Below are 14307 nucleotides of genomic sequence, written 5' to 3'. Positions count from 1 at the left end.
GAGAGAGAGAGAGAGGGAGTACACAAGAAAATTATATATGTCTGTTCTCTTTCATCTTGGGAATGTCACTCGTGGTCATGGCCAGTTAATCGGCTGACCCGTCGTCGTTCTAATGTTAGAAAAGATTCATTGCCGAACTAAATTTATCAATGGTATTCCTTATGAGCTTGTTTATGAGAGTTTTAATTTATAAATGTCGATGACATTGAAAAAAAAAAAAAAAAAAAAAAAAAGAAAAAGTTTTTAGAAAATTTCTTCATCTCTTTGTCTCTTTTTTCTTTTTTTCCTTTCTTTTTTTTTTCTTTTTTTTTTTTTTTTCTTTTTTGTTTCCTTCTTTACCTTTGTATAAAATTTTTTCAAAAATATCTAAATTTCTAATTTGAAAGAAGTGAAAACAAAAAAAGAAATAAAGAAAATAAAAAGAATAATAAAAATGTTGGTTTTCTTCTTGCATGAAAAATCAATATTAAGTGTAATCGATTGAACGTTTAGAAAAAAATTTACATTATATACATCGGCAGGTTTGGTCTTTGATCAAAAATAGATCACAGGTCATGGCCTCGTTTGATTGCATATGTATGCAATCAACTAACCGTCCAAAGAATTCACTCGTATAAACTTATTCGTGAAAGTTTTTAAATGTCAGAAATATAAATCATTTCGATTGGACGATATGTATATTTATATCTTTTTTTTTCTTGTTTTTTTTTTTTTTTGGCCTTTCTTCTATCATCGTTCTTTTTTTATATTTCGTGCATATAATTACATGTAAGATCGTAATCGAGTAGTACGTTAATTAACGTCAATGATTCAGATAGAAACGTTTGATGAAATTAACATATCCCGATAGATTGGTTTAGAGAATATAGTGTTAAAAAATATGACCGTGTTATTTACTCAGGGACGTAATGCGAAGTATATTTTATATTGGTCACATCCGTTGTCCTTGATAGATTCAATAAAAATTCTGATAAGAACAGGTGTCCCCATAATTCATATTATATATGTAATCATTATATTTATATTTCGTGCTATATAAGATGAGAAAAAGAAAGAAAGAACAAAAGAGATAAAAAAAGAACGTTAATTCAATTGTCTATGTAAAACATTGAAATTGAAATGAATATTGAAATTATTAAATATAATAACACAAATTACAAGAAGATGAAGAAATTAATTATCCTTAATGATAAGTCAATATAAGGATTACTATTAAAATGAGAAGAGTATATATATAAATATAGAAGTGTTATATATATATATATATACATATATATATACATATAATAAAAGAATTTTCTCAATTTTGCAAAAAGATAGTCAACGTCACTTCCACAGTAAAGGCTTTCCAAACAAAGGCATACGTGATCCACGCAAGCAAATGATGGAGCAAAGTCATAGTCTGTAATATTTATGCCATTATCTCGATGTAACATAAATATGCGCTTTATTAAAAAGCACCAAAGATTTCTGAGATCCTGGGAAGTATCTGACTATCCAATAAGTATAATCTCGTTTCGTTCTTATATAGTAATTGAAACTATTTCGAACAATTGTGAGAAAGACCAGAAGAGAAAATCGTTGTTTTATAACATATAAATTAAGTATATACAATATTTTAATGTCGCAATACGATTGTTATATATTATAATTATATTCGTATCTATTTTTAACGAATCTCAACAATGTTTAATAATTATTTTTAAATAAACAAACCACATGTCATGTGTAAACGTGCACAGGTTTGTAGCCACCTAGCGACGAAATGAATGAAATAGACACATGCGCTGAAACGACCACGTGACTTAAACGACTGTGGCGCGCAGATTCAAAGCTTAGCCAGGTATGACGATCGATTGTAATGCGGCTTTCAACGAACAAATGTACAATCTATATAGACGATTTTCTCTTCATAAGCTTCCGATTTGTTTATATAGACATAAATCTAAATCAATACATAATATAAATGTTATTAGTAAAAATGATAAAAATAGAATTCAATGTATCTGATAATATAATGAAAATAAATTAATATAGAGAATTAAAATTTATAATTAAATTTCATGAACATGGAAATAATTAATATCTGACCTTTGTATATTGATTAAGAAATTGAAGCGTAAATGATTGAAAATAACATTAAGACACGGTCAATCTTGATATCACTCTTTTATCTTAAGTTTATTTTGCTTCATTACTGTTCGTTGGAAATAAACATTAATCAAATAATATTAATGAAAAAAAGAAAAAAAAAAAAAGGAATTAAGTACTCAAAGAGATTTAATCAATAAGAAATATTAACGTGATCAATCTCAGTTTCGAAAAATAACATTAATGACTTATACTTCTCAAGAGTATTCGTATTATTAATATAAAAATTTAAACAAAATAAAAAACAAAGAGAATTAAAAAAAAGAAAAGAAAAGAAAAGAAAAGAAAAGAAAGTACATCTTGAAGGATGCGACATTTTCGCGCCATTTATCGCGAAACCCAAACGCATGGCTTAAGAGACACGATTTAAAATAATATTTAACTATCGTCTCAACATCAATCTTTTACCCCCATGGATTCAAAATAATCTGGAATGCAAGTGCGCTATGGAATTCTGGGATCATTATGTCATACCGGTATAGAAACGCGCAAAGAATTAATTGTGGCGTTCGTTAGTACATAAGAAAGGAACAATGAATCATTTAGTTACAGAAAAAAAAAACAAACAAATAAAAATTGACGATCTCTTTCAAAGAAGTTACGTTTCAGTCAATGGATAGATAGGAGGAAAAAAAGAACTATATTTGTGTTGATACTCACATTGACAAAATGTGTAAGAAGAGACGACCGGTGAACGAAACTAACGCCCCAGTGTGGAAAGCAACTACACGATCAATATCCGAATACGGAAATACATCTGCTTTGGTTTCGAGTCTAACCTGATGCACGTGTCAAGTATGTTGTCGAAAGATAATACATCCGAAATCAAAGACAACGATTGTACAACGGCGCCAAATATCGAATTTAATCGTCCTCGTGGTATAACGTCTTTACTACACCATAGTTCGCTATTGTCTGTAAGCGAACTAAAGCTTTAGGAAACGACCATGTGCCAAAGACGACACATGATTGGTCCCATTTCAATCGGACTGTTATTGAAAATCTTTCGTACTAACATTCACACAATCGTACAAATTTCATTTCAATATACACCTTTTTTTCTATACTAATTCTTAGGTTTTTTTCTTTCTTTTTTTTGGTTTATATATATATATATATATATATATATATATATACATATATATATTCTTTATCATAAGTAAACCAATTGAAACATCATTCAATGGGGAAAATTATTGAAACGCAACGTGTGAAACTGACTTGGTAGTATAATCTCGATCGTTTAATCTCGATCGATATATCGATACATTTTATCGAAACGATATATATCGAATCTTTGTAATTTTCTCAAATGCCGGGAAGTTTAGCAAAGCTACGGTCACATGGAGGGAAAAAGAAGCCGGAGAACAGTAAATGATACAACTTTATCCACAGCAGATATGGTTTCTACTGTATTTTTCCTATTTATTTTTTTACTTTGTGCGACAAAAGATGTTACGACACATAGATTAAATGTACCAAGAGTTTTGTTACCTGTATTTAATGATTTTGCTATAAATTTTACTCTTGAAGTAACGGATGGCGGCTGTTATCAATGGTGATAATAATTATTTAATTAACATAAGATTGATAATTTATTCTTGTATTAGAAAATTTATAAATTACATGTATATATATATAATATATATATATATATACACATACACACACACACGAGTATTACCATAACTTGATAACATTTATGATTTTTATCTTTGTTAGAAATATATACTGCACATAACCTGACAGAAAAAAATTTAATATGATTAACAAGATGAAATTCTCAAGAAATAATTTATTTTAAGCGATCTATATTTAATTATATTTATATTATAATAATTTAACGTATATTAATATAAATGTTTAATATCTCTTTTAGGTCAACATCTCGTTTGGATATTATTCAACTCATTCCTATAAGTGAAAATTTTGATAAAAGTTGTTCTTCGAGTATTATGATACAAACTATTACTAGAGAATCAACACGAAATACAGCTATAGTTTTGGCAGAGGACGTTAACACAGGACAATTGTTACGCTGTGATGTTATAGTAGATGCAATATTTTCTTTAAATCTTGTTACTACAACGCGAGAGTTATATATCGAAGAAGCACCTGAAGCTTTTGAAGTACGAGCTTACGACGAACAAGGTATTATGAATTATAAAAGGCAATAATTAATTTTCAATTAATAAATTTAATTACAAAGAATATCACGAGTATTCATTTTAGGAAATGAATTTACAACATTGGCTGGAGTTGAATTTTTATGGAACATTGGTAATGCTGATAAACGTACACAATCTGATAATAAAATTCCTGGTAATGTATTACGATTTTTAACGTATCAGGAATCGCAATACGAAACACCTCTGACGGTGATTGATCTAGATGCGGCTGGTAAAAAAGGTCATATAGTACTTTTAGAAGGAATTCGTACTGGTACAGCAAAGGTAAATAATTTAATACATATTTATATGCAAAATTACAAATTTAAATTTTACTCGGGCTTTTTTTTTTTTTCTTTTTTTTTTTTTAGGTTTCTGTGAAGTTACCTTATCCAGAATATAAACATGTCCCACCGATAGAAGTTGAATTAATTGTTATAGCTAATTTAATTATTATTCCTTCAGAAGTTACAATGATGCAATATGATAATTTCAAATATAAAATAATGCAGGTATTTTATAAAATATATTAAATTACAAAATTGGCTATTGTATCATTAATAATATTATCAATTGAGAAATGAATATTATAAAGAGTTAAATTATATTTTAGGTTCATCAAGGTCGTTTGGAAATAATCAATCTTCCTTCTAGTCAATATTATTTAGAAGCTGAAAATCCAGACATGTTAAAAATTGATAATGATATAAGTACTGCCTATGCGCTTTTGTTAGGCAGAACTAAAGTATTTCTACATGATAAAAATGTTCGAGATGAATATCCAGTTATTTTACCTTCTGCTGTGGTCAATGTAAATACTGTAACATATATTTCTCTGGCAGTTTTACCAAATAGAAATTGGGGATTGATTTTAGGACAAATGCATGAGATCATTGTTGAATTATATGATAAGTATGTTAAATTAATATATATATATATATATAGATATATAAATGAATATTAAAAAGTCAATTACGTTAAATCCTTTTAACTTTTAGTAAAGATCACAAATTTCATATTGGCGACGGTATTGAAGTATCTATTAAAGTGGACGAGAATTATTTTGATCCAAAATTTGTATCACAAAATGGAACTTATCTTGTTGGTGTTCCTATTACTTGCGGAACAATGCTAGTACAAGCTTCTTTATATGGAATAACAGATAAGTATGGAAAAAAAATTGCTCTCCCTTCACCACTTTCTACAGAAGCAGAACTTGTTATACACACGCCTGTAACAATTCGTCCTCATGTATTAGCTGTTCCATGGGATTCTAAAAGTAAATCACGGTATGTCAAATTATACCATATTTGATTATAATAAATATGTTTTGTTATCGGAAACAAAAAAAAAATAATAATATTTATATAATGAGAATAAATATTATTCTAGATATGACATAGCTTTAAAAGCGAATGGTGGTGATGGTTCATATGTATGGATAAGTAGGCATTCATCCATAGTAACAGTTTCTCAAAGTGGAGGTATAAGAATTTTGGCACCAGGTTCTTCAGAAGTAATCGTTGCAATGTCAAGAAATCAGTATAATAAAGATACAGCAAAAATACATGTATTACCGCCATCAAAATTAAAAATCATAGAGTATAGTATCGAGGCAGCTGTCGGTGAACCTATACATTTGCATATTGCTTTATATGGAAAATTAACTAATGGATCAGATAGCAAAGAAATTCCATTTAATGATTGCAGAGATATCAATTTTGAAACATTTATTCCTGATGGTAATTTTGCACAGAATTTTAGCAAAGATGTACAACCTATTGGAGTGTCATGTGCTGTAATTACAATTATAAGTTCAAGCGTTGGTATATCTCAAGTCACTGTAGCGTACAATGCCAATGGACAATATTTAACAGATAACATAACTGTGTCGGCATATGAACCATTGATAGTTGTACATCCTAAAAATAAAGAAACGTTACTTGCCGTTGGTTCTTCCAGAAAAATAATATTCAAAGGTGGTCCTCATCCGTGGTCTAGTAAGCCACAAAGTTATTCACGTAAAATGCAAAGTTCTAATGAAAAAATTGCCGAAATAATAGAGCATACACATTCGTTAAGTATATCGTACGATATATCTGTGTTCGAGGTACTCTGCAAAGCATTGGGAGAAGTAATCTTAACGTATACAGTATCGAACGTTCCTCTTTTACCAAATTGTAAAACAACTTATGCAGTGCAAACAACACGAGTTACTTGTGGAAAACCAAGATATATTTATCTTCAACCAGAAGTTAAAGATAGTAATAGCTGTCCGCTCAAACAAAATTCAGATAAAATATTAGCTCACAGTGATAAAAGTCAAAAATTTATTATAATGGTAAAGGACGAAGATGGCAGGCAATTCGATAACATTACGAGTTTAAATATCGAATGGAATATAAAACCTTCTGCTGCTGGTCATATGGAAATTTCGACTGGCTCCATAGAGGAAACGTTTACAGATATGCAAGTAGTTTTGCCAAAGAGACATTATCAAAATATTATATTTACAAAACGTTTTGGAATATTTACGATATGTGCTATAATAACTGGATATCAAAAGCATATTCTTGGAAAATTACGAATAACGCCAGAATGGCCGGCATTTCCTGTTCAAAATGATAAAGGGATTATCGAAACACCTTTAATAGAGAATTGCGTTGAAATAACATTGGTAAATGATACAATCCTTAGTCCAAATAAATTAATCATTTTAAATGATCCAAATGGAAAGTATTACTTACAAGTTAATCAAGGTTCTGGATATTACGAATTTATTTTAAGTTCAAATGATGTCGCTGATGTTCGATACATGGAACCAACAAAAGTAATCAGTGTTACACCGAAAAAAGCAGGAACAGTTCATATAGCATTAAGAGATCTTTGTTTACCATCGAAGGAAGCAGAAGCTATTATTGAAGTTCAACAATTAGCTATAATAGAGACAGACGTTATCAATAAGATCGAAAAAGGAAAATGTGTAATAGCTGCACTTAAATTATTAGATACTAATGGAAATATAATAAAATTACCATCTTTAAATGCATTAAATTTTAAAGCTAAATATGAAAATAAATATATTGAGATCAAGCAATTATCTCTGAACGAGCATGGTAATCCGCCGTACGATCAAATGCTGTATAAAGTTTCTGGTGTTAGCGAAGGTGAATCACAATTAACTTTTGTTAGTGAAGCACATGAACAGGAAATACAAAGTGAACCAATTTCGATTCAAGTATTTCTTCCTTTAAAAATACATCCAAAAAATCTAACAATATTAATTGGAACAATCTATCAAATTCAAACGATTGGCGGTCCTACGAATGCAGAAATTGAATTTTCAACAAAAAATAATGAAATTTTAAGTATCGATCATAATGGGGTTTTTGAAGGTAAATCGAATGGACAAACAAAAATTATTGCAAGGGCCATTGGTATTAATGCAAAAGGAAATAAAATCATTTATTCCGAAGATTATACTACCATTCATGTATTATATCTTGAAGGAATAAAAATTGTTACGCCTGTGACGCGTGTTAAAGTGGGAGGTACTTTTCCACTTTGGGCATTTGGTATCCCAGAATATTTAACACCACTTATAATAGGATCTATGCAGTTGCCATTATCTTTTTCATGGTCTTCTAGTGATTCTACCTTGTTAAGTTTACATAATATGTATGAAGGGACAGGAATTAATATTCGATATCAAAATGAAGTATCAATAAGAGCAAGAGCACTGGAAGCTGGTTTAATAACTATTTATTTAAATGTGACAGTACCATCTAATGTATTAACCGGTCTTAGAAATGAAATGACATATACTACATTTGTGAAAATAGAAATTTTCGAAGAATTACATTTAATTAATCCTGCTTTACCAAGTGGCTCATCTGTGATATTAATGTCGCCAAATTCAATGTTAAAATTACAAACAAATTGGGATAAGCACGGATCAGTTACGTATCAAATTATATCGACTACGCAACAAAATAATTCTAAGGATCAGAATGCTTTAAATTTAGCATCAAAAACTTTTACTGTTGACAATGGGATCATCAAGTCAGGCGACCATTTTGGAAGAACTATTATTTCCATCACAAACGTAGAAACATATAATGTAAAACAGACATTAACCGTCATTGTCGATGTAAGTTAATGTAATATTTTGTTTTAATAGCACGTATTCGATATAATACGATCATAATATGTAATATGTGATAAATTTTACTGCAGGTTAAACCGATTCATTACATGATGCTTTCTTTACATTCAAAATTACGTATCAGAAATGGAGAAGAATTGAATATGTTACCCAAAGGAATGGAATTGGATTATATTGTAGAATATTATGATAATGTTGGTATGAAATTTCATGCTGCTGAAACTAACGTAAAAACTACATTAAATCGCGTTGATTTGGCAACGTTTACAACTAATCCTGGAAATTTAATAACTACTAAATTTATTGAAAACGGAGAATTAGTTGTTAAAATATTTAGTGATAAATATCCTCAGGGAATGTTTGATTATGTACATATGAGACTTGGTGATATAGTTTTTCCAACAAAGGTAATACTTATAATACTTTTTTTTTTTTTTTTTTTTTTTTTTAATCATATTCGTTATTTTAATCAATACGATATTATTTTGTAGACTACTTTGACTGTAGGTGATATTGTATGCTTCTCTATGCCACTTCTTTCACCTGATGGTGATCCAGGCTACTGGCAGTCCACTGCACCTGATATATTAATTATTGATCCAATAACTGGTATAGCTAGAGCAAGGAACGTAGGACATGCTATTGTCAAGCATAGTCTTGCCAGTCATATGCAGGGTGAGATAGAAGTAACGATTCAAGCAATATCAAAGGTATTGTGAATTCATACTTGTAACAGTATAAAAACATGTTTAGAAAAAAAAAAAGAAACAAGATATCTTATATATTTATATTTTCTATAGGTATCAATAGTACCATTACGAGGTAAAAATGTAACTGGCTTTGAAGTATTTAGTGTACCACTCGTACTTAAGAGTAAAGATGAACAGATTAAAGAAAATAACGTATTGTCAAGAGGTTTAGGAGGATGTAGAACTTATTCCTCATTCGCACTTACTTCTTTTCCATATACATGCAATATAATCCTTGTACCAAGTAGCTCAATTGGTGCAAAAGATATGTTTCTCGTTAAACCTCGATTTAGTATTGTGACTGGTTAGTTTAAAACAAATTATATTTATCAATGTCAAATAAAAAAACTATACATTTTTTTTTCTTTTATTATTATTATTATTATTATTAATTATAGGTTTCTATTTTTCATATAGGTTTCTATTACTGCGATATAATACCAATGGGTTCACCAAATGTAGCTCTCAGTACATTAGAAGCTCGTATACAAATTAGTGCACGAAGTCGTGATATTGAAGCAGTTCCTTTAGAACTAACATATCTTCCACCTATATATGTTAGCACGAAAGAAATATTGTTTATTAATCCACATTCTCAAACAGTGCCAATTGCCACATTAGACATTTTTGGATTACGATCAGTATTGGAACATGTTACTGTAAGTGATACTATTTTTTTTTTTTTTTTTTCATATACCAAGATTGTTGACCGTATCATTATTTATTTTATATTATTTTTAAGGTTGAAGTACCAGATGGAATAACTATAAGCGGTCAGTTAATATCCAAATCTGGAATTCAATATCGTCTTCGTTTAATGAATAATCAAGATGATGTCCAAGGACAAAAAATAATGATAGCAAATGAACTTACAAAACAAAATATTTCTGTAAGTTCTAATAGAAAAAATATATTGATATATGATACTAATACTTAACTTAATATTTGTATTTAATTTTCAGCTTTTCATTCGTATTTCAAAGTATGATCATTTCATGCCATTCTCTGGTATTCAATGGGTTGATTATGTATATTTTCACCGATACACATTTGGAACATTTGCTGTTATTGTGATAACTTGTTTCTACAGTAAGATTAACTCTATTAATTCATGATAATGTTTACATTTAATTGTTATTCATTAAATTCATATAATCATAATAACATAAATTTTAATTAATAAGAAAAATCTACATCATGCATAATATTATATATTTTTCATTTTCAGTATGGAAAAATAAAGTGGCGAACGTCGACTTAACGATAAAGAATAAAAGTGTATTTGGTATGTATTAAAAAAAAAAATTTAATCTGTAAGTATATGTATACTTGGGGGAAAAGAAAAATTAAAATGTGTTTCATTTGCAGCTGATAAATGTCCACCACCAATAAGAAAAACCAGCACACCATATTCTACTACTATGAATACATCAAATATGTCTAGTCCTCGAAGTCCAACTTCACCATTAAGACCATTTTCTGCATTTGAACCAGTCTATGGTGATCCTCGTGGTCTTTTCACACCATCAGTTAGACGGAACCGAACTTTGAATTGAATGGTTAATAAAAAGTATATGTGTTAAAACTAACCATTCTAATTTTCAGTGATAAAATCATTGATGAGAGTGTTCTATATTACTATTATTATTATTATATTATTATTATTAATATTATTATTATATGTAAAAGTTCTTATAGAAAATCTGCATACAAATATGCATAATGTACATTTTGTAATATAGTTTTATACCATCAAATTTTGTACGGTAATCAAGACTGTATAAACACATCAATAATAGGAGCTATAAAATTGTGTGATTAATGTTTGAGCTGCTACTTAATAGATTTAGTTATTGTTGACTGGCAGGTTTGTGCTTCCTAGTCGAACATTCACGCTTATAATTATGAAAACAAAAAACCATCTTGTGTTTATTCTTTCTATGTAAAACAAGAAATCATTTTTATATCGTTTTACAAATTATAATAATATATAAATCTCGTGTACTTACATATTACGTCTGTTATAAAGATTAAAAAACTTATTTTATTACTTATTTTTTTGATAAGACGCATCGAACGTGTGAACAAAAAATAGATAAAATATGAAGAAAAAAAACAAAAAACATACAATGTATGAAAATTTAAATAAAAGTTATTCTTACAATTTTTAACAAATTAACACTTGGCTTTTTTGTATAAGTTTTTTTTATGCTTATAAGAGACGCCAAATGAATTGTAACAATTTTATATATATAAAAATTTCAAGATAATAAAATTATTTATCATACTTTTCTTATAATCTAAAAATAAAAAATAATTCTTTGAAAAAATGATATATACGAATAGATCCAAAATAGTTCTATGAAATGTTTTTTACAAATATATAAATGCTTTTGTCATTTAATAAAAAGTCGGCAATATTTATAAATAATATCTATTATAAAAATAGATGCACATACGATGGAACAGTCGAATCCCTTACAACATTGCTAGTTAATCTTCTTATAAATGACCTAGATTTTATTATAATTTAATATTTGTACAAAACACACACACTTAATGTTTTTTCGTAGTTTTCAACAATTTCTCGTATTTACTTTTGCTGGAATACCACAATGCGAATGGAATAGCTAATGATGGTAAAGTCATTATAGCGAATCCAGCCCAGTCAATCTGAAAATGATTCATAATAAGAATAAAATCTTGATTTTAAATATTTAATAAACAAAATATTTACCACATGGGATGAAAATTGTTTATCATAATCTCTAAATGAAACAATCAGTCCTTCACCAGGTTCACTGCTTACTGCAACTTGAAGCCTAGAAGCGTCTTCTTTACGTCGATATAAAACTTCGGCAGATGTGAAGTTAAAGTATCCAAATTTACGTGGTCTTACAACCACTGTATGACTCACATTTGTAAATGGTGGTACTCTATCTATTCTAGCATTAAGCTCTCCGCTTACATGAGTAAAGTGATCAGGATGGAAAGAATTATCAGTAATTTCAACTTCTAATGCAGCTGCATTACCAATGTTGTAAACTGTGTACTATTAATTATAGGTTAAATAAAGGAAAAATCCTTTTTCTTTTTATAAACAACTAATAAATAATATGACAATTTACCTTTACTATAATATCCATATTTTCTACTAGATATTTATTAAGAATTTGTTTAGATACTAACAATCTGGCAGCTTCTTCCTCTTCCTCTCCATATACAGTTATATATAATGCAGCAAAAGCTGCGAGTAAAATATACCACTTCATTCTATAAAATCATATAAAATAAAAAGTTATATATATCGACATTTATATTATTAATAAATATTATATACATGATAGAAATTAATATTTTTAACATCCAAATTAATTACATATTATCGTTTGAAATATACCTTTAAAAAAATATCTGTAAATGATTATTACAAAAATAATTTTACATTTATTTAAATTCAATTATTGTTTCGTATTGAAACATAAAACTATTTGAAAACATATTATATAGAATTTTATGAAAGAAAATGACAACAATTGGTTAAGTAACTCGTTCGTTTAAAGATTATTTAATTTAAAATGTGTATATGATTGATAAGTTTTTTATCGAAAATATTGTAAATTTAAAAATTTTTACCTTGTTAAACCGCCTCGTTCGTGTCAATTACAATACTATAACACTACACGCGTAAAGACATTGGAGCAAGTGCCAACAGCGCCCCGTTTATTGCCACGTTTCGATGGAAGAAACGTCTTTCGTGTACACGAATTACTTCCGGCAAATAGTATTTAACGAAATGGCGCCGAAAATGAATCCATTTTAATTGTGATTACGAACAATTGAGATTATTGACAATTATAGGTTTATATTCTTAAGATTATTATATTATTTCAGACAATAACATTTCATTTCATTGTTAAAAAAAAGCGATTAATTTCAAATTAAAATTTTATAAGAGGTTAGAATAAGTAACGTAATAATTTTTATATCGAACTTACACCAATTTTAATATATTATAATATATTAGAAAAAAAAGATTCTAGGAAGTAATCTTTTTTGATAAACAATGACAGCGAAGGTATATCAACCTGATCAAGAATTGGAAACGAAAGTGAAGAAAGGTTAAAAAAATTTATTAAAATAAGCATTCCCTTATAGCAAAAAGAAAATGTTTCTTTTATAAATATATATATATTTATTTCTTGTAAATTTATTATTGATTATTTGTTTTAGCAACTGAACGAATATCTGAGAATATGCATATAGTGGCAAACGAACCGTCATTGGCATTCTATCGACTTCAAGAACATGTTAGAAAGGCATTACCACCTATGGTAGAAAAAAGAGTAGAAGTATTGGCTCTTCAACAACAACTTCTAGGCAGATGTTATGATGTTGAATATGGAGTTAGCGCGATTAAAGGAATGCACGGTGCTGCGAAAAGTTTTGAGAATACTTTGGAGTTCATAAAAAATGCAATATTTTTCAAGCAACAATTAAAGTACGAAGAACAACGAAGGCATAAAAAAGATGGAAATAGAGATTCGGTTTATAAAAGACTATCTGCACACATTCCTACATTGGATCATTTACCGGATGAAATATCAGATGTTGTTAGAGAAACTGCGAATAGAGTAGAATCTATGATGAATCATGCTAGGCATTCTGGAGAATTACAAAGATCAAATACTGTTCATAATTAAAAGGATAAAGATTTCTTTTCCTATTGTTCAGATAGTACGTTTTTTCTAATTTATATTATCAAATTTCAGAAAATTTCATAATATTAAATAACAGATATAAGATTGATATTATAATTTATTTGTTACATATATTATATACCACATATATCATCTGAAATTGTTGCATGTGAATGTTTTGTGAGTGTTTACATATATGTAATATGTTAATAATATTGTTATTAATGATTACAAATTCTTTAATGAATATTGTAATATTCTTTTGTTAATAAAAAATATTACAACCTTATATACATACACACATACATACATACATATATATATATATATATATATTTATTTATTTATATTACAGTTAAAATAATTACAAAAAG

At 28.2% G+C, this 14307-nt stretch overlaps 3 protein-coding genes across 3 annotated transcripts; 2 read left to right on the top strand and 1 right to left on the bottom strand.

The window, feature by feature from the left end:
* The first annotated feature begins 3475 nt into the window (after positions 1-3475).
* On the top strand, positions 3476-11232 carry Gp210 (nucleoporin 210). Its single transcript, XM_035861257.2, has 15 exons — positions 3476-3709; positions 4031-4302; positions 4384-4604; positions 4691-4831; positions 4933-5231; positions 5318-5608; positions 5712-8469; positions 8556-8891; positions 8976-9194; positions 9285-9537; positions 9651-9892; positions 9976-10122; positions 10196-10322; positions 10462-10518; positions 10602-11232. Exons 1-15 carry the CDS (start codon positions 3495-3497, stop codon positions 10787-10789), a joined length of 5766 nt encoding a protein of 1921 aa, XP_035717150.1. The 5' UTR covers positions 3476-3494; the 3' UTR covers positions 10790-11232.
* A 126-nt stretch (positions 11233-11358) lies between these two features.
* Positions 11359-13016, bottom strand: SsRbeta (signal sequence receptor beta). The gene is made up of 4 exons (XM_035861281.2): positions 12870-13016; positions 12362-12506; positions 11971-12285; positions 11359-11906 (listed from the first exon to the last, which is right to left on the bottom strand). The coding sequence occupies exons 2-4, from the start codon at positions 12503-12505 to the stop codon at positions 11790-11792; spliced, it is 576 nt and encodes a 191-aa protein (XP_035717174.1). The 5' UTR covers position 12506; positions 12870-13016; the 3' UTR covers positions 11359-11789.
* A 7-nt stretch (positions 13017-13023) lies between these two features.
* LOC118439574 (BLOC-1-related complex subunit 8 homolog) lies at positions 13024-14113 on the top strand. Its single transcript, XM_035861283.2, has 3 exons — positions 13024-13191; positions 13261-13354; positions 13467-14113. The coding sequence occupies exons 2-3, from the start codon at positions 13300-13302 to the stop codon at positions 13934-13936; spliced, it is 525 nt and encodes a 174-aa protein (XP_035717176.1). The 5' UTR covers positions 13024-13191; positions 13261-13299; the 3' UTR covers positions 13937-14113.
* Positions 14114-14307: the final 194 nt, after the last annotated feature.

This window comes from Vespa mandarinia, chromosome 2 (genome assembly GCF_050613455.1).
Source record: "Vespa mandarinia isolate Hongniang chromosome 2, ASM5061345v1, whole genome shotgun sequence".
Classification (NCBI taxonomy): domain Eukaryota; kingdom Metazoa; phylum Arthropoda; class Insecta; order Hymenoptera; family Vespidae; genus Vespa; species Vespa mandarinia.
The sequence above is the reverse complement of the archived record's forward strand: the minus strand, read 5'-3'. Positions and strand labels throughout refer to the sequence as shown.